General features: G+C 36.9%; 1 protein-coding gene across 1 annotated transcript; it reads left to right on the top strand.

Annotated features, from left to right (window-relative positions):
- The first annotated feature begins 11,404 nt into the window (after nucleotides 1–11,404).
- Nucleotides 11,405–14,503, top strand: LOC115863136 (lymphotactin-like). Its single transcript, XM_030875626.2, has 3 exons — nucleotides 11,405–11,465; nucleotides 13,325–13,439; nucleotides 14,344–14,503. The coding sequence occupies exons 1-3, from the start codon at nucleotides 11,405–11,407 to the stop codon at nucleotides 14,501–14,503; spliced, it is 336 nt and encodes a 111-aa protein (XP_030731486.2).
- The last annotated feature ends 4,071 nt before the right edge of the window (nucleotides 14,504–18,574 follow it).

The following is an 18,574-nucleotide window of genomic DNA, read 5'->3' as shown; positions in this document are numbered from 1 at the left end:
TCAAAGGTGATGATAAGAGCTATGAGTCCAAATAAAGCAGGTGATGAGAAATTTTAGTAGTGGGATGGTAGCTGCTCTTTTATATGGAATATCCAGGCTAAGACTCTGATAAGACAACATTTGATCAATTTGTTTTTACAATCAAACAAATTGAGGACCCACTCAGATTCAATCTAGTATCATATGTTCTTTAAGTGAATGCATACATTGTCAGAATCCTTCTAGGTTCTGTATATCGGTTATTGGCCTGTGGCACTAATATGAAATGTGTTGACTGAGGCTCTGACATTAAAGATTCAGTTTTTTCCCTCTGCTCTATCAGAAAAAAAATTGGAAAAATTTTCAGTAAAGAATAAAGTTAAAAATTGTTTTGGTTAGTCAGAGAGTTAGGTCATCCATAACACTCACATACAAATATTTCCACAATAAAGAGGTCTTATTGTATTTGTGACTGATTCTTTCACTGGGAAGATGGAAATGTCTTCCTGCTTGAGGTTAAAGGTGTCTAGTGACATACATCTTCCTCCTGGTATTTCAAATATGGGGAGGAGATCAGGTAAGGGAAACAGGGGATCATAGGTTTGGCTGACTCCAAAAAATCAATCGTTAGTATTCATAAAAATAAAATCATAAACTCTGATAAAAACCACTTTCCGCTCTTTGTCACCAACTTCTCTGACAGACTTGGTTCTAGGTTCACAGTCTTTGTGATGGTTTCAATGTCTATCTTTTGATTGTAATCACTACCATTTATTGAGTTCCTCCTATGATCCAGACAAGTTATATGTTCCGTTTCTAATTCTGATGTCTGTGAGGTGGGGATGATCTTGATTCTTCTTCACGTAACACATCTTGTATCAAGTGAACCAGGATCAGGATAAGATTGAATGATCTGCTTTTACAGCTCATGTTTCCCATTCCAGTATGTGGCTTCTCAAGGAAAGGCTCCTTAGGATGGCTGCTGCCCATGGATGTTGGGCCTCAGGTATATTTCTTTCCAGGCAGATTGAGTCAACCTGACATCCAGTTTAGGAAATCCATAAATGTTTGAATTCTGCACCACAAAATGCCGACTTCTGGAAAAAAGGAAAACAAAACCAAAAATGACTCCCGCGCTTACTAATTTTAATTCCCGACAAAGTGATTGACTTGACATCATAGAGACTGAGCACACTTCTTCGTCCCAACCTAACCTTCCCTGGAGAGTTGGTTACTTTGACTGGATTGCCTGTTCTGTCCAGCTTCCTCATTGATCTGTGAACAATGAACAATGTAAGCAAGACTATGTTTAAGCAACTTCTGTACAGTGACCAACATGCAGTATTTCCTCTGTCACCTTGATCCTGTGGCTCCCTGGCCCTGAGTAACACATTCCCATATAGTGGAGAGCAGTAGTTTTTAACCTTTCGATAACCACAAACATTTTTAGAAATTTCTTTGTGTCCTTTTTGGTGACTGTACCTTTTATCAAGGAACAAAGGTGAATACAAACCTACCTAATGACGAAGTGCCTGCCTGCTAGTGGCATATACTTTTATTAATAAAGAATAAATAAATTAAATAGCTAATAAATGACACAGGGAATTGAAATGTCAGAAGCTAGCTCTTACTGGATGTCTTCCTCACTCTGCCAGCCTGACCGTGAACTTGATAACTTCCTAAGGGAATGCGCAGAAATGTTTTGGTTTACTTATTTAGTCTTTTTTTCTCTCTCTGCATGTTTTACATCATTGATAGTATATTAAACATAGCTTGGTTTCAATAATACATACAAATCAGGGGGGGACCCAGGGGTCAGCAAACTCTATAACGGCAAATATTTTAACCTTTGAAGACCAACTCACCAACTCTGCTGTTGCAGTGTGCAAGCATCCAGTAAAAATGTAAGCAAATGGGCATTGATGTGTTCTGATGAAAATTTATTTACAAAACATGAGGTGGGTGTATGTGCTATGCTACTAGTATAGACTTACTAACAGTATCTATCATTTAGAGATAATATCTGTGCGGCATAGCTCATTAGAATTCACTAATTTAAAAAAATCCAGTGACTCAGTTTAATAAATAAAATTTTACAGATTTGACTATAATTAATTACTCAAAGTTCATGCCAGTGAAATAGATATTTTCTATATAATTCTTGTTTTCAGGAGAAAAAAATTAATTCTCTTTGCACAGTATCTCAACTTAAGTGTACAAAAAAAAATCCTATAAAAGTTAAGCACTCATTGTTAGCAGTTTCTGAAAGAAAAAACATCAGTTACTGTTTTAATTGGTTACTGATTAGGATCTAATATTTTTTCTAAGCTGTGAGAAAAACAAGATGTACAATTACACATTTTATTGGAAAGTAAGCAGAAACAGAGTAGTAATCATGGGGAAAACTGCCACAGAGTCAAGATTTCTCCCCTGGCTGGGTAATTCAACTGAAAAATTTATAATACAATTGGATTTCCAACTAGCATCAAGTTCTATACCTGTGTTGAATTCACCATCAAAATATTTCCAACCTCCCGTGCTCTAGACCATGCTCTAGTTTTGGACAGTGACTATTTTTAGCACCCACTCCTATCACACCTAAGTTTTATTATGACACTCCTAAGTAGATACCAACACTCTGGATTAGTATCTCTAAAACACGTCTCCAGTTGGTTTAAGTCTTCTATGAAAAGTGTTCTGTAAGTTAAAAATATTTAGGAAAATCTGGGTTAGCTGAATTTTACTGCAGTTCTTCTCAGAGCCCTTAATATGGTGATATACACTGTGATTTAATAAAACACAAAATTTCCCAAACTTACTGGAAATGGACCCCTGTCTTCCTTTTTTACAGAATAACTTTCAAAGCTAGTATTTGGTATTATCTCACACCAGTCAGACTGGCCATTATCAAAAAATCTACAAACAGGGCTTCCCTGGTGGCGCAGTGGTTGGGAGTCTGCCTGCTGATGCAGGGGACACGGGTTCATGACCCGGTCAGGGAGGATCCCACATGCCGCGGAGCGGCTGGGCCCGTGAGCCATGGCCGCTGGGCCTGCGCGTCCGGAGCCTGTGCTTCGCAACGGGAGAGGCCACAACAGTGAGAGGCCCGCGTACAGCAAAAAAAAAAAAAAAAAAAAAAATCTACAAACAGTAAATGCAGGAGAGGGTGTGGAGAAAGGGGAACCCTTTTGCACTGTTGCTGGGAATGTAAATTGATACAGCCACTATGGAGGATAGTATGGAGGTTCCTTAAAACACTGAAAAGAGAACTACCATATGACCCAGCAATCCCACTACTGGGTATATGCCCTGAAAAAACCATAATTCAAAAAAGGGTCATGTACCACAAAGTTCATTGCAGCTCTATTTACAATAGCCAGGACATGGAAGCAACCTAAGTGTCCATCGACAGATGAATGGATAAAGAAGATGTGGCACATATATACAATGGAATATTACTCAGCCATAAAACGGAATGAAACTGAGTTATTTGTATTGAGGTGGATGGATCTAGAGTCTGTCATACAGAGTGATGTAACTCAGAAAGAGAAAAACAAATACTGTATGCTAACACATACACAGGAGTGTAAAAATAAATGGTTATGAAGAACTTAGGGACAGGACAGGAATAAAGACACAGATGTAGAGAATGGACTTGAAGACATGGGAAGGGGGAGGGGTAAGCTGGGATGAAGTGAGAGAGTTTCATTGTTTCATAAGGTCCCATTTATTTATTTTTGTTTTTATTTCCATTTCTCTAGGAGGTGGGTCAAAAAGGATCTTGCTGTGATTTATGTCATAGAGTGTTCTGCCTATGCTTTCCTTTAAGAGTTTTATAGTGTCTGGCCTTAGATTTAGGTCTTTAATCCATTTTGAGTTTATTTTTTTGTATGGTGTTAGGGAGTGTTTTAATTTCATTCTTTTACATGTTCTAATTTCATTCTTTTACATGTAGCTGTCCATTGTAGTGTAGTTTTCCCAGCACCACTTATTGAAGAGGCTGTCTTTTCTCCATTGTATATTCATGCCTCCTTTATCAAAGATAAGGTGACTGTATGTGCAGGGGTTTATCTCTGGGCTTTCTATCCTGTTCCCTTGATCTATATTTCTGTTTTTGTGCCAGTACCATACTGTCTTGATTACTGTAGCTTTGTAGTATAGTCAGGGAGAGTGATTCCTCCAGCTCTGTTTTTCTTTCTCAAGATTGCTTTGGCTATTTGGGCTCTTTTGTGTTTTCATACAAATTGAGAAATTTTTTGTTCTAGTTCTGTGAAAAATGCCATTGGTAGTTTGATAGGGATAGCACTGAATCTGCAGATTGCTTTGGGTAGTATAGTCATTTTCACAATGTTGATTCTTCCAATCCAAGAACATGGTGTATCTCTCCATCTGTTTGTATCTTCTTTAATTTCTTTCATCTTGTAGTTTTCTGCATACAGGTTTTTTGTCTCCTTAGGTAGGTTTATTCCTAGGTATTTTATTCTTTTTGTTGCAATGGTAAATGGGAGTGTTTCCTTAATTCCTCTTTCAAATTTTTCATCACTAGTGTATAGGAATGCAAGAGATTTCTGTGCATTAATTTTGTATCCTGCTACTTTACCAAATTCATTGATTAGCTCTAGTAGTTTTCTGGTAATATCTTTAGGATTCTCTATGTGTAATATCATGCCATCTGCAAACAGTGATAGTTTTACTTCTTCTTTTTCAATTTGGATTCCTTTTATTTCTTTCTCGTCTCTGATTGCTGTGGCTAAAACTTCCAAAACTATGTTGAATAATAGTGGTGAGAGTGGGCAACCTTATCTTGTTCCTGATCTTAGTGGAAATGGTATCAGTTTTTCACCATTGAGAAGGAGAACATGTCTATCCTTGTTGCTGTGTGGTCTGGGGTTTAGAAAGGAAATAACCTAGAGACTATCAATAGGGAACTGTAAGTGCATTAGAGAATATCTGACAGCCTAGCACACTGTTTAAAAGCTTAGGCCTTGACATCTGGCAGATCTGAGTTTGAATCTTCACTCTGTTATCACTAAGTTTTGGGATTGTGAGTGGATTACTTAACTTCTCCTAGCCTCAATTTTCTCATCTATAAAGTATAGATAATAATTCCACTTAATTTATAATATTGTTATTCATAAATGGTTAATGCCGTTGAGTCCTTAGCTACTTGTATGGCTGAGGCAGGGCATACTAGACCTTAACTGCTCTTCTTTCCAAACACAGATCTAGATCACATTTCCCAGATGCACCCTATTCTTCCCCTCTGTCCTTGCTTCTAGGATGGGACCAGATAACTGGTTCTTACAAGTGAAATGTGACCAAAGAAAAAAATTTCAGTTCCAGATCAAAGTAATTAAGAGTAGGTGTGCTTTTTTGTGTTGTTTCATTTCCTTTCTGAAGCTGGAAGAAAAGGACTCCCAGGCTGTAAGGGTTAGTTTTGCTCAAAGGTACAAGCATACTAGATGCCTGAGTCACATTTTGGAGAAGAGCCCTTAAGAAAGACAACTTGCTAGGCACTTCCGCACTGACTTTTGTGTGAGTGAATGGTAAACTTTTTTTTTTCTGGTGTTATGGCAGTGAGAGTTTTGTTTGCTTGTTATAGCAGTTAGTCCAATCTGAGTTATGGAATTATAGGTTACAATCATTGGTCTACATATGACCTTCTTTTATACAATTAATTAAGTTGTGTAATGTTCCACTAGTAACCTACCTCCAACTTAACATTTCAGATAACTTGAGCATTTCAAATAACTCCTATCTATGTGCCCCTTCCTTTTGATATTCTCTAAGTATACATCTAGGAGTGGAATTTCTGGAGCTTCAGGATATGCAAATGTGTAGCTTTACACAATGATGCCAAACTGCTATTCAAAGTGTTGTACCAATTTCTAATGCCATGAGTAATTCATGTTGTTCCATATTCCTGCCATCACAGTAGTACTATTAGACTTAATTTGGCCATTTGAATGGGAATAAAGTGGGGTCACACTGTGGTTTGATTTACATTTTCATGATCACCAGTGAGCTTAAGCCAAGACACTTCTGAAGAAAAAGATTAAGGAAAGGGGGTTTTCCCTACTAGAAATTAAGGTTAAATTATAAGCCTATAGTAATTAAATAGTAATAGAATGGTATGAGTCAAGGATAGACAGATTTACCAACGCAACAGAGAATTTGAAAGAGGTGCACATGTATGTGGAACTTTAATATGTGACAGGTAGCATGGGTAAAGGAAGAACTATTCAAAACCAGAGCTAGAAAATTCAGTTATCTAAAGAGGAAAAAAATGCATTTGGATCTCTATCTCACACTACAGACAGAAATAACCACTAGAAATGTTAAAAATTTAAGTGTCAAATACATGACTTTAAAACTTTCTGTGGAGTAAGTTTTGTTGACTTTGGGGAAGAAAATAATTTATTAAAGCACAAATGTACTAACCATAGAATAAAATATAGATAAATTTGATTACATTGGTATTAATATTTTTTTGCCCATCAGAGACATCATAAAGGAAGTGAAAAGATAAGCTACCAACTGAGAGAAAATATTTGCAACATGTATAAAAGACAAAGAATTAGTATGGAAATACATAAAGAGATCATACACATCAATAAGAAAATAAATTATCCAATAGAAAAATGGAATATTATACAAACATTCATTCTACAGAAGAAGAAATTTTTATGTGAATTACATATTACATATGATAAAATATGAATTAATTTTCTTTTCAGATGAATCAAAATATTCAGACCATACAGTAAAAAGAAAAGAGAAAATATATTGAATTTTCTTACTTTCACCCTTCATGCTTATACTTTCTTCCCTCAAAAAAGAATTTTTTCCTTCAAAAAAAATTCTACCATTCCACTCTGTGGTCACACATATATAAATGGTACTGATCTTCCAGAGTACTAGTCTTTGCAGGTACAAATATTTTATGTGATCATATGACTTCTCACACACTCATACACTTATGCATTCTTATATATTTACATTTAGAATGTATATATTAATTCAGCACCTTCTTTATGCCAGGCATTGTCCTAGACTCTGACGAAATGAAAAAGGCAAACAATTCCAGGAAAAAGATGGATAATAAAAAAGTAAATTATTGTTATATTAGAAGGTGCTAGGTACTATGAATGAAAGTAGAGCAGCAAAGAGAAATCAAGTGATACCAGAATTGGTATGTGTGTGCACTTTTAAATTGCGTGGTCAGGAAAGCCACAATAAGAAAGCAGTATCTGAACAAAAACTTGAAGGTGGTAAGGGACTGAACCATGCTTATGTCTGGGGGAAGAAAATACCAGGCGAAGTAAACAGCAAGTGAAAAGACTTGAAGGCAGGAGCATGCTGACATGTCTGAGAAACACCAGGGAGGTCATTGTGACTGCAGTGGAGAAAGAAGTGGGGAAGAGTAGCAGGAGATGATGTCAGAGAGTAAATGGGAGATGAGAGCATAGGTCATGGAGGTACATGTAAACCCTTGTTAAGACTGTATATATTTACAGTCTTTACATTCTAGACAAATAACATTCTTTGTCACGTTGTTATGGTTTTTGACCTAAGTCTATTTTGTCTAAATATAAGTATAGCTAGCCTTGCTCTCTTTTGGTTTCCATTTTCATGGGATATCTTCTTCCATCCCTTTACTCTGAGCTGATTTGTGTCCTTAACAATGAAGTGAGTCTCTGTAGGCAGTATGTACTTGGGTCTTTTTTAAAAACCCAATTAGTCACTTTAGGCCTTTTGATTGGAGAATTTAATCCATTTACAGTTAAAGTAATTAGTGATAATTAAGGACTTACTAATACCATCTCAATTGTTTTCTAGTTATTTTGTGGTCCCCTTGTTTCTTTTTTCCTCTGTTGCTGAATTTATTTGTGAATTGATGATTTTCTATAGTAATATGCTTTGATCTCTGTCTCTTTTCTTCTGTGTATATACTGTTTTTGCTTTGTGGTTATTGTGAGGCTTACATAAACATCTGACAAATATAGCAGCCTACTATGACAACATAACGTTGTATGCATGTAAAAACTCTATCCATTTTAATCCCCACTCCATTTTATGTTTTTGATGCCTTAATTTTCCTCTTTTTTATATTGTATATCATTAACAAATTATGGTAGCTATATTAATTTTTAATACTTTTGCCCTTTAACCTTTACTCTAGGGTCAAGTGATTAACATAGAGCAAAGCATCTAAATATATTAAACAATACTTAGAAAAAAAAAAAAGAGGGGCTTCCCTGGTGACGCAGTGGTTGAGAGTCCGCCTGCCGATGCAGGGGACGCGGGTTTGTGCCCCGGTCCAGGAAGATCCCACATGCTGTGGAGCGGCTGGGCCTGTGAGCCATGGCCGCTGAGCCTGCATATCCGGAGCCTGTGCAAAAAAAAAAGACTTTGTTGTTCACTCATGAAAATGTGCTCCATTGAAGGATTTTTGAGCAGAGAAGTAACATATTACTTACATTTTGAAATGATTACCTTTGTCAGGGTGGTAAATTGATCAAAAGCAAATAAGGGAGGAATTAGGAAAATCAGTTAGGAGGCTGTTGCATGAATCTGTTAATCCAGATGAGAAGTGAGGGTGGCTTGGAGTTGGGTCTCTTGGGGTGATGAGAATGGTTTAGATTGTATTTTGAGGACAGAGAGACAACAGTATTTTCTGACAGATTGGGTGTGGCATGTAAGAGAAAGAGAGGAGTCAAGGATGAGAAAAATTTGTTCTAATATCTTTCAACTGATTGTCAATCAACGTCCACATTAGCAGATTATGCCCATTTTGCAATAGGTTTCTACTTTTTTGTTGGTTACTTAGTTCTTCTCCATTAGAGACTGTAGCGCATGCTTTGAACAATTGAAATGAATAATTCATTCTTAGAGTGTAAGAAATTCCATTTCAATATGCTAAGTAAAAATTCAGCCATTGGTCAGTTTGTCTATTTGACTATAAACAGGAGAGGAAGACATAGGCACAGTCTTCTGGCTTTATGTTTTTAGATGTTCATCCTTTACTTAATGTACAATATTATAATGTTGGTCTTTTGAAAAATTCATTTATTCAAAAACCATTTGGTGAGCGTCCACTATATAGCAAACTTTCTGCTAGTGCCAGAGACCCAGACAGCACTGAGGCAAATACCTGCTCTCAAGCAGCCTGGCATCTAGTGGGAGATGCAGAAATGTAATTGAGTAGGAGAATAAAAATGAGATTAGTGATAGAACAGTGGTGGCTAGAAAGTTCCAAGAGAGCATAGAAGATGGCACAACTTAATTGTATCTGGAGAATTCAGAAAAACTTGTAGAAAGAGGATGAGTTTACAAATAATTATGTAGGGAGCTAGGATGGGCATTCCAGAAAATGGAGGCAATATATTGGAAGTAGAAGAGAGGATGGCCCATTTGGTTGACTGCACAGACATTTATTAAGGCTAGAGGTTTTGGAGCATGTGCATGAGTGGTGGAAAATGAGTCTTAAAAGAAGCAGTGTTATATCTTGAACACCTTTACATATGACAATGAATGAATCCTGTAGGCAATGGGAATTAGCAAAGAGGTTCTCAGCAGGAAAACAACCTGATTAGATCAAGACTTTAGAATGATTACTCTGGCAATGCTGTGGAAAATAGTTGGAAACAGAGGAGACCCAAGCCTGGGGAATCAGTTGGTATACTGCAGTAGTCCTAACAAGGAGTGATGGGGTCTTGCCTTGAGCATTGTGGCGAGAAAGGAGAAGACATACAGAAGAGCTACTTTGAAGGTATACTTAGTCCAGCTTGGTTGAGAACAACATATGGGTAGCTAGCAATGAGTCTAAGATGACCCAAGTAATCTGTATTTGGAAACTGAATCGTAGATAACACATTATTTGATGTCAAAGAGTAATAGGAAGAGAAGCATTTTGAGTAGAAAGATGTGTTCAAAGTTTAAGAACTGACAGTGTAGCCACGTGGAGATAACTAAAAAGCTATTTGAATATCTGAGTAGAATCTGGGTGGAAAATTAAATGCCATTAATGAAAAGCATCTTAGAGCTTAACCTATAATTTTCTTAGAAATATAGGAATTTGTTTTCATATCCTTAATAGCAATGGCAAAACCTTTTAGCTATACATATATTTAATCAGAATGTTATTTTCATATCCCTGAATGGTAATGACAAAACCTTTCAGCTACATACATAATTAATAAATGCATTTTATAGATACTTACATTAAATAAAACAAGACAAAAACCAAGAACAACAAATTGAGTGCCAGATAGGTTGTATTGTAGCCGATACACTGAAACCCTGCTGGAAGCATTGCAAATGGAAATTACATTTTGGGAAGTATATATGTCAATATGTAGCAAGAGTTATAAAGATGATCATATGATTTTGCCTAGTCATCCTACGTCTGGTGATTAAAAGCAAAAGATTCAGTGTAATTAATCAAAATTTGCCTTACAGATGTGGTTTATATAACAATAAGTTATAAGGGGATGGTTTAAGTGCCTGTGCATGTGTTTATTTAGAGTAGAAACATGAAGACTATGAAGAAACATGGCAGCATATATACATAGATGTAAAAATAGTCTTTATAATTGTCTCAACTCTGCAAACATATATATACCGATAGATACTCATTGAAAAACATTAAAAATGAAAACAGAATGGTAAGATTATAGATAATTTCCTTTTTCTTTTTTCCAAAATAAAGTTTTTCTGAGGACAACTTTTCAAAATCTTTTAAAAAGGTATGTATTAAGTTAAAATAAGGCAAACCTGTGCATATAGACAGGCTCCAATCATCATTATTGAAGTGTTTCTTGGGTATGTGGGGAGGCTGGTGTAAAGAAAGGGGATCACTTGAATGAGGGCAGAGGAGAGAAATAAGATTAAGGCAGAGGAGTGAGGAGCTCAGGGAAGCAACAGCATCCTTTCACCTCCCTAAGGTGTCACTGGGCTTAGGATTCACAGTGGTGGAAGCCTCATGTCACAGCTGATGTTCCATGAGGCAGGTGGGGGAGATGGACCACAGGGACCACTCCACCTTGTTTCCTTTACACTGTCCCTGTGCTGGGCCATGACACTGGCATGGCCTTGGGGCATGTGTGCAGTGGAAGATTTGAATTTAGACTGGTGGCAGGAGATGAGACAACTATGTTTCTTCTGTGCACATATTTGGTTTCGCGGACACGTTAACCACAGGAGAGAAAAGGCCACAAGGTGTTGGGTTAGTATGAGTGGGGACAAAGGAACTTATTTTTTCAACCAAAGAAAGCATCAGTATTGCAAAGACTTTCCATGATTCCACACCCACCTCGAAAGCGCCCTCTCACCACAGGAAGTGCGCTGATCATTGGAGGAATAAAAGAGACTGAAAGGATCAGTTCCTCAGCCTCTCGCTGCACAGCTCATCAGGACCTCAGCCATGAGACTTCTCATCCTGACCTTCCTCGGGATCTGCTGTCTCGCTGCATACACTGTGGAAGGTAAGTCAAAAGCTTATTTATGAGAGAAGGAGCATCTATGTATGCAGGCAGTGGCCACACATTTTCGTTTTGACTCAAGCTTTGACTGCAGTAAACTTTCGCCCAGCTTAGCCTCAGACTTCCCTAGTGAAAATGGGAATAATTTGACTCTAGGAGACTTTGTAGATTTTGAAGATAGAACTTGGTCACAATCTGGGCTCCTATTTTTCACAATTGGGTGATTTGGGGTAAATTTCTTCACCTCTCTGTGCCTATGCTTCCTTATCTATAAGAAGAATGTTATAACCGATACGCTTACCTGGGATTAAAATGAAATAAATCTGATGATCACTTATCAGGTTTCCACACAAGTCCTAACTTCTTGATTAATGCTCGCTGTGGAATGCTGATGACGATTGTATATACCTTTGAAGCTTTTGCCTATTTAATATTGATCTTGAAAATTCTCCAGATTTTGACAGTTCACAATGCGGGAATGAGCTAGAGGGTGTATGTTCTGAAGGAAATCAATGTTTCCTATGAAAACAAAAATGACTGGTAGCTCATACCTTCATACCCAGGAAATCAATATTACCTTTAAGTGTGTAGGAGAGTCTATTATTACTGCTCTGAATGTTGTTCCCACTGATGATCAATTTCTTGAGTTTATAAGAGACCATAAGTGCGAACAAATATCAACGTCTTATATACAATCAGATAAACCTACAAGACATACCCAGATGAGACTTAACTACACTGAGACTTACCTGAGCGTTCTACACATATTTCTTAAAGGATCATTTTTTCCCAGCTGGTTGGAGTGTATTTCTCCTTGTGGCTCTGGCAACAAGAGAGAATATCCTTTGGGTGTAATTAACGTTTCAGTTAACTGTCCTTTCAACTTCCTAATCCGTAGACTTATTACTTAGACTAGAATATCTGAACCTGATCGTGGATGCCAAGGGTGTCTGTAAATAGAGATGGCAATGTCTGGAACTCCCTGAAATTGTGCCCCAAATTAAAAAAATATTGATGAAACAAAAAGTTTAGGCCAAATGTTGTCTTAACCATGGCTGGCTGGCATTTTTCTGAGACAATATTCTGCCATTTGGTGGAAACCCATGTATGGGTAGGGGAAAGAAGACTGAGGAAGACTGTAGACACTTGGGTATTTCCCTCTTTCATTGGGTTCAGAGATAGTTCAGCATTAGAAATAAATTGGCAAAAAATAAAAAATAAGTAAATAAATAAATAGGCAAATGTAGAGGGTTAAGAATGTACAGGCTGGATATTTTGTGATGGAAAGAAGGAGAGATGAAGAGCAATGTTAGTGAATACCTTCTGCTCAGTTTCATGTTTATAGAAAGACTTCTGATATCAGCAACACTGTAGCTCAAACTTTGTCATCATCAGCTATTATTTTAGATGCTTTTTTGCTGAATATTTCTCTAAGAAATAGTCTCTGAGAATATTTACTTCCTTGAGAAGCAAATACCAGTCTCTTCAACTTAGGAGGAAATCAGCACTTAGAAATCCTTTTTAGATTTTAGAAAACCCTTACTATTATTCACTCTTCCAAGTAATTTTCCCTTCTCTAATGTAAGATGTTCTCTACACTTAAAAAGTTTAATCCCCTGGACCATTTCTGTTGAGGAGGAGTACTTTATGAACTACTTCTTACACATATTTTACATTTTACCATTTAAAATGAGAATGCCTTTATTTATTCAGTCAAAAATGAGCTACCTCTCCCATATTTAGTGTTCCTTTCCCAAATTATTCTTTATCATGTCACTCTTTGTTGGTTTATTTATAGTATTCAAACATTTATAGTATTAGAAATTATATTTTATTTTTATTTACATGGTTTTCTTTCCTAGGTGTGGGGAGTGAAGTTCTAGAAAAGACCATCTGTGTGAGTCTGACTACCCAGCAACTGCCAATTAAAAAAATCAAGACCTACACCATCAAGGAGGGCCCCATGAAAGCAGTGATGTGAGTTGCTCTCCCCCAAATCTGGGCTTGATGGAACACAGATATATAGAAATGCTGCCCTCCTCAGGAAAAATGTCAACAAGGAGGAAAACCTCAATGTAGCCAATAGTCTTTCTGTTTTTCCATATGAACCATGCCTTTATGTAGCCCCAAACAATGTTTATGACAAAAAATTGGCAACCGAGTGAAGACTATCACCCTCCTTTCTGCTTTATCTTAGCAGAAGAATCTAACTGGGAACCAAATGAATAATATGCTCAGTCCCGAGGGTTAGGTTTAGAGCTGGCTGGTTCAGATCAGGATTTGACCATAGAGACACACTGGTGTGGGATGCCTTCCTTCCCATCCTTCCCCTTCCCTGCCTTTCTCTGCCCTTATGGTGGGCTGGAGTAGAGTGCCATATTTTATCAGTTGCCATATCTCGAAGAATAGTGTCAACAACTAGCCTACGTGGTACCGTTCTCTTTCTAGGATCTCATCTTCAGAACAGCAACTCTTCCCAACACACAATTGCAACTTTACCTCCCAAAATATGATAAAGCAATTACCTTTTGTCCAGAAAATAAGATGAGTGTGTTTACATTTGAAAAAGAAGATGATATGTAATAATTGGACTAGATGACCTCAAATGTCCAGTTTAATTACATCACCTGGTAGCAATGATGAGAAAAGGAGCCTGCAATTTATGCTGAGCCAGGGATCTGGGTATTACCTGGAGCTATTTCTCCTTTATGGGAAAATAGATTGCAGAGGAAAGATTTTCATTTATGTTCTCCTGAATCTGAAAGACTGTTTTGTCCAGTCATTTCTGCACAAGATCTCTTATATATGATCTGATCTTAACTTCTGGTCCCAAGGCTTTGAGGATGTGACTGACTTTGTCTATTTTTTCTTTGCATTGCAGATTTATTACCAGACGTGGCCTTAAAGTCTGTGCTGATCCACAAGTTGAATGGGTGAAAAAAGCAGTCCGAACAATAAAGTCCACCAGGAGAAATGTGAGCCAGACCAAGCCTACAGGAGCCCAACAATCCAGCAGTACAGCTGTGACCCTGAGTGGGTAGTGACCCTCTGGCATCTTGTCCCCTCACTAGCCAGGCAGCTCATTTCCCTTTAAAGCTCATGGACTCATTACATTATATTCACCTTTTATAAAAGTGCTGCATGAGTCAAATTATTGTTTTAATATTTTTATGTCTTTCATATTCATTTAGATGCTCTAATTAATACATGTTTATTATTAAGAACAGTCCCAAAGTTTATTCATTACATATTGGGAAAAATAATACATCATTTGTGTCTATTTCTGTCCTAACTGTACTTCGTTGATGGTATCCATGATGGGAGAGATTTTGGTCAGTGTTTATCAGCGATGAAAGATATATTCATCATTTTTAGGTTCTAGTGCAAAATGGTTCTCTACACATGAGTTATAGGTGACAACTGTGACAATGACAATTTAAAATCTATTTCAACCTGTCTTCATAATGGAGTTCTATCTTTATGGAATAAAGGAGAAAATGATCCAACCACTATTGGGGTCCCATTCTGAGGGTTCACTACTCAAAAATTAGCTTCATTCAAGTTTGATCTGGAGCAAATTCTCATACCTCTGTGTCTCATTTGATCTCCTTAAAAGAAAGAAAAAAAAATACAACTTGCGAGTTCTTTCATTTGCCAAAGTAGCAAAGATTAGACTTTTGATGGAAAGATACTTTATTCCAACAAAAATCAATTCTCCTCAAATTGGGCAATGATCTCACTGCCTTTCTGTGATTTCCATAACTGTCACTACTCTAGTTATCATACAAGTCATGCTTTTTTGTTTTGCCAGTAAGATTTTAACATTCCAAACACTGTCACCTGGAACATTTTTTGAATGTGATCACAATTTGCAGTAACGTTTTAATTAACATTACTTCACCTGGTCACTTAGCACCCCAGACTCATGCCCCCCTGTTCTTATTAAGTTGCTAATTTGATTCATGTGTATGACTCTACTATCCAAGTAGCTGATGATGTATACATCCACTTCTATGTGATTTTAAATAGTTAAGAGATGATCAAACCTAGATAGTTTCAAGGGAAGAGAAAGGACTGTTTTACTAGTCCTAAGGGGAGAGTCAGCAATGTCAAGTATTTTCAGAGGGTAACTGAGGGCAGCTTGTTGGAATCAGCTTACTTCTAGTCATCCAACTAGTGAACCAGAGAGGAAATGATTAACACAGTGCCTCCTAGCAAAGGGTGGTGTCATCTGTCTTTTCTCATTGATATTTGCCTACAATAATGTTCAAAGCTGGTCTTAAATGAAACACTAAGAAGGAAACACTTGTTTTATGAGGGGTGAGACCTAGCAAAGTCACAGAAGATGAAAGGAAAGTTTCCTGACTGAACATGTACTTGAGTTTCCCAAATGTCTTCCAAACTCTAGAGGTTTTCAAAAGATAATAATATATGTGGAAGAATATAGGTATACATATCTTGTTATCACATTATCTAAGGGAGCTAGGTAAGGCTAAGAGGTTTCAACCAAATAGTGCACATAACTTTTAACTAACTGACTGGATGTTTTGAATCACTTAGGTAGGACCTGAGTCTACTAACAATAACCCTGTGGTCTTTTGGACTTCAATTCAATTCAATGAAATAATCTAAAAAGAAGAGATCTTACAATATTAATTTGTATTTTTAGTGACTGCAACCCCTCTTTTGTGCTTCTGTGGCATCTTATACTTAACTTTAACCTAAATCTTACCAATTTATATTGAAATGACTCCTTTGCCTGTCTGTGCTTCCCTCACCCCAATCCTGTATTTAGACTGGAAGCTGCTTGTGTGACACCAGGTCCCCTTGCCTAGCACAGAACGGTGGGAGGGGGTCAATTAATATTCTGGGGATGAATGGGAGGAATAACAAATTACATTATATCCTTCATTCTATACTTTCATATTTCTAAAATTATGTATAACAGAAAATAAACTTTATTAACAGGAGGTTCAATTCAGCAAATAGTTTTGAGTACTTGCTATAAGACAGGCAGCTTGTTAAGCTTAGTATATGTCAAGATAATTAAAACACCACTTCTGTTCTCCAGGAACTCACAATCCAGCAGATGACACTATGATGTAAGAAAACCAATTGCAGTACAGCATTTGAAATAGGTAATAATATGGACATGATCAAGAAATAGAAATAACAGAGAGAAGGGGAGAATTATACCAAGAATGTTCTCTAAAATTTTTCTGAATTTATATATAAGTATGAGTTACGATTATTAAATAGGAAATGAAAGATGCATCCTTAGCTAGTTTGAAGAAAGACGTCACATGTTTCTCTCTTCGCTAGGAAATTCTTCCACTGTGATTGTAATACTTGTAGAGTATTATATTTGTTCATAGATATTAGATGTAAGAATACAGCGAGTCTAAAACTGTCACTGAAATTTAAATGGTAAGAAAACTGAGCCACAGAGAGATTGATTGTCTTGGCTAAGAGCACACAGTTATTAAGAAACTGAGCCTGATCTCAAATAGTGACTTTCTGTGATATCTCAGCCTCAGGAAAGAGAGTGGTAATGTACAACTCTTCTTAGAGTGGGTATGATGGGAGAAGGGATAATCTTTTCAATAAATAGTTCTGGAACAACTGGGTATCCACAAGCAAAAAAAAAAAAAAAAATCTAGACACAGACCTTACACGTTTCAAGAAAAATTAACTCAAAATGTATCATAGGCCAAGTGTAAAACACAAAATTATGAAACATCTAGAACATGACATAGGAGAAAATCTAGATGCCCTTGTGTTTGGAGATTATTTTTGCTTTAGGTATAAAACCAAAGGTCTGCTCCTTAAGAGAAAAAATTAAGTTGGAGCTCATTAAAATTATAAACTTCTGTTCTGTGAAAGACTGTCAAGAGAAGAAGATAAGCCACAGGTTAGGAGAAAATACTTTCAAAAGACATATCTGATAAAGGACTGTTACCCAAAGCATGCATAGAGCTCTTAGAACTCAACGATAAGAAAACAAACAACTTGACTAAAGAACCCAGGCAAAAGATTTTAACAAATACCTCACCAAAGGAGATATACAGATGGAAAATAAACAAAGGAAGAGATGCTCAATATCATACCTCATCAGGAAATTGCAAATTAAAATAATAATGACATACCACTACACACCTATTACAATGGTAAAAATTGAAAACACTAACAACACCAAATGAAGGCAAGGATTTGGAGCAACAGGAATTCTCATTCATTATTGGTGGGAATGCAAAGTGGCGCAGCCACTTATGAATAGTTTGGCAGTCCCTCACAAAGCTAAACATAGTCTTGCCATATGATCCATCACTTGCTATCCTTGGAATGTGCCCAAATGAGTTGAAAACATATGCTCACACACAACCTGCACATGGATGTTGTAATTGCTTTTTTTCAAAATTGCCCAAACCAAGATGTCCTTGCAACCAAGATGTCCTTCGACAGGAGACTGGATAAATAAACTCTGCTGCACCCATACAATGAAATATTATTCAGTAGTAAAGAGAAATGAGCAATCAAGTCACAAAAGACATGGAAGGAACTTAAAAATATACTATTAAGTGCAAGAAGTCAATGTGAAAAGACTACATAATATATGATTTTAATTATATGGCATTTTGGAAAAGGCAAACTATGGAGGCAGTAAAGAGTGGTGGTTTCCGGAAATTTAGACTGAAGGAGGGATGAATAGGTGGATCACAGGTGAGTTTTGGGGTGGTAAAACTATTCTGTATGAAGCTGTAAAGGGTGGGTACATTTGTCAAAACCCATAGAATGGAAAGCACAGAGATTGTGTCCTAATGGAAACTGTGGACTTTGGGTGACGATGTGTCAATGTAGGTTCATCAGTGGAACAAATGGACCCCTCTGGTGTGGGATGATGATAGGGGGAGGCTATACATGTGTGTGGGGCAAGGGGATATATGGGGACTCTGTACTTTCTGCTCAATTTTGCTGTGAAACTAAAACTGACCTTAAAAATAAAGTCAGTTAACTAAAAACAAACTCCATGGCTTTTGTCCACAATCATAAAATTCTCCCAAAACATGGATTCCATGTGGAGCCTTCTATCTGCATATTAATCTCTTCCAAAT

The sequence above is a fragment of the Globicephala melas genome, chromosome 1, assembly GCF_963455315.2.
Source record: "Globicephala melas chromosome 1, mGloMel1.2, whole genome shotgun sequence".
Classification (NCBI taxonomy): domain Eukaryota; kingdom Metazoa; phylum Chordata; class Mammalia; order Artiodactyla; family Delphinidae; genus Globicephala; species Globicephala melas.
Note: the sequence above shows the minus strand (reverse complement) of the source record. Positions and strands in the feature narration are given on the sequence as shown.

Coding starts and splice junctions, on each gene's coding strand:
- LOC115863136 (XM_030875626.2), top strand. CDS start 11,405: ATGAGACTTCTCATCCTGACCTTCCTCGGGATCTGCTGTCTCGCTGCA. Junction 11,466..13,324: donor CGCTGCATACACTGTGGAAG/GTAAGTCAAAAG, acceptor TTTCTTTCCTAG/GTGTGGGGAGTGAAGTTCTA. Junction 13,440..14,343: donor GGCCCCATGAAAGCAGTGAT/GTGAGTTGCTCT, acceptor TTTGCATTGCAG/ATTTATTACCAGACGTGGCC.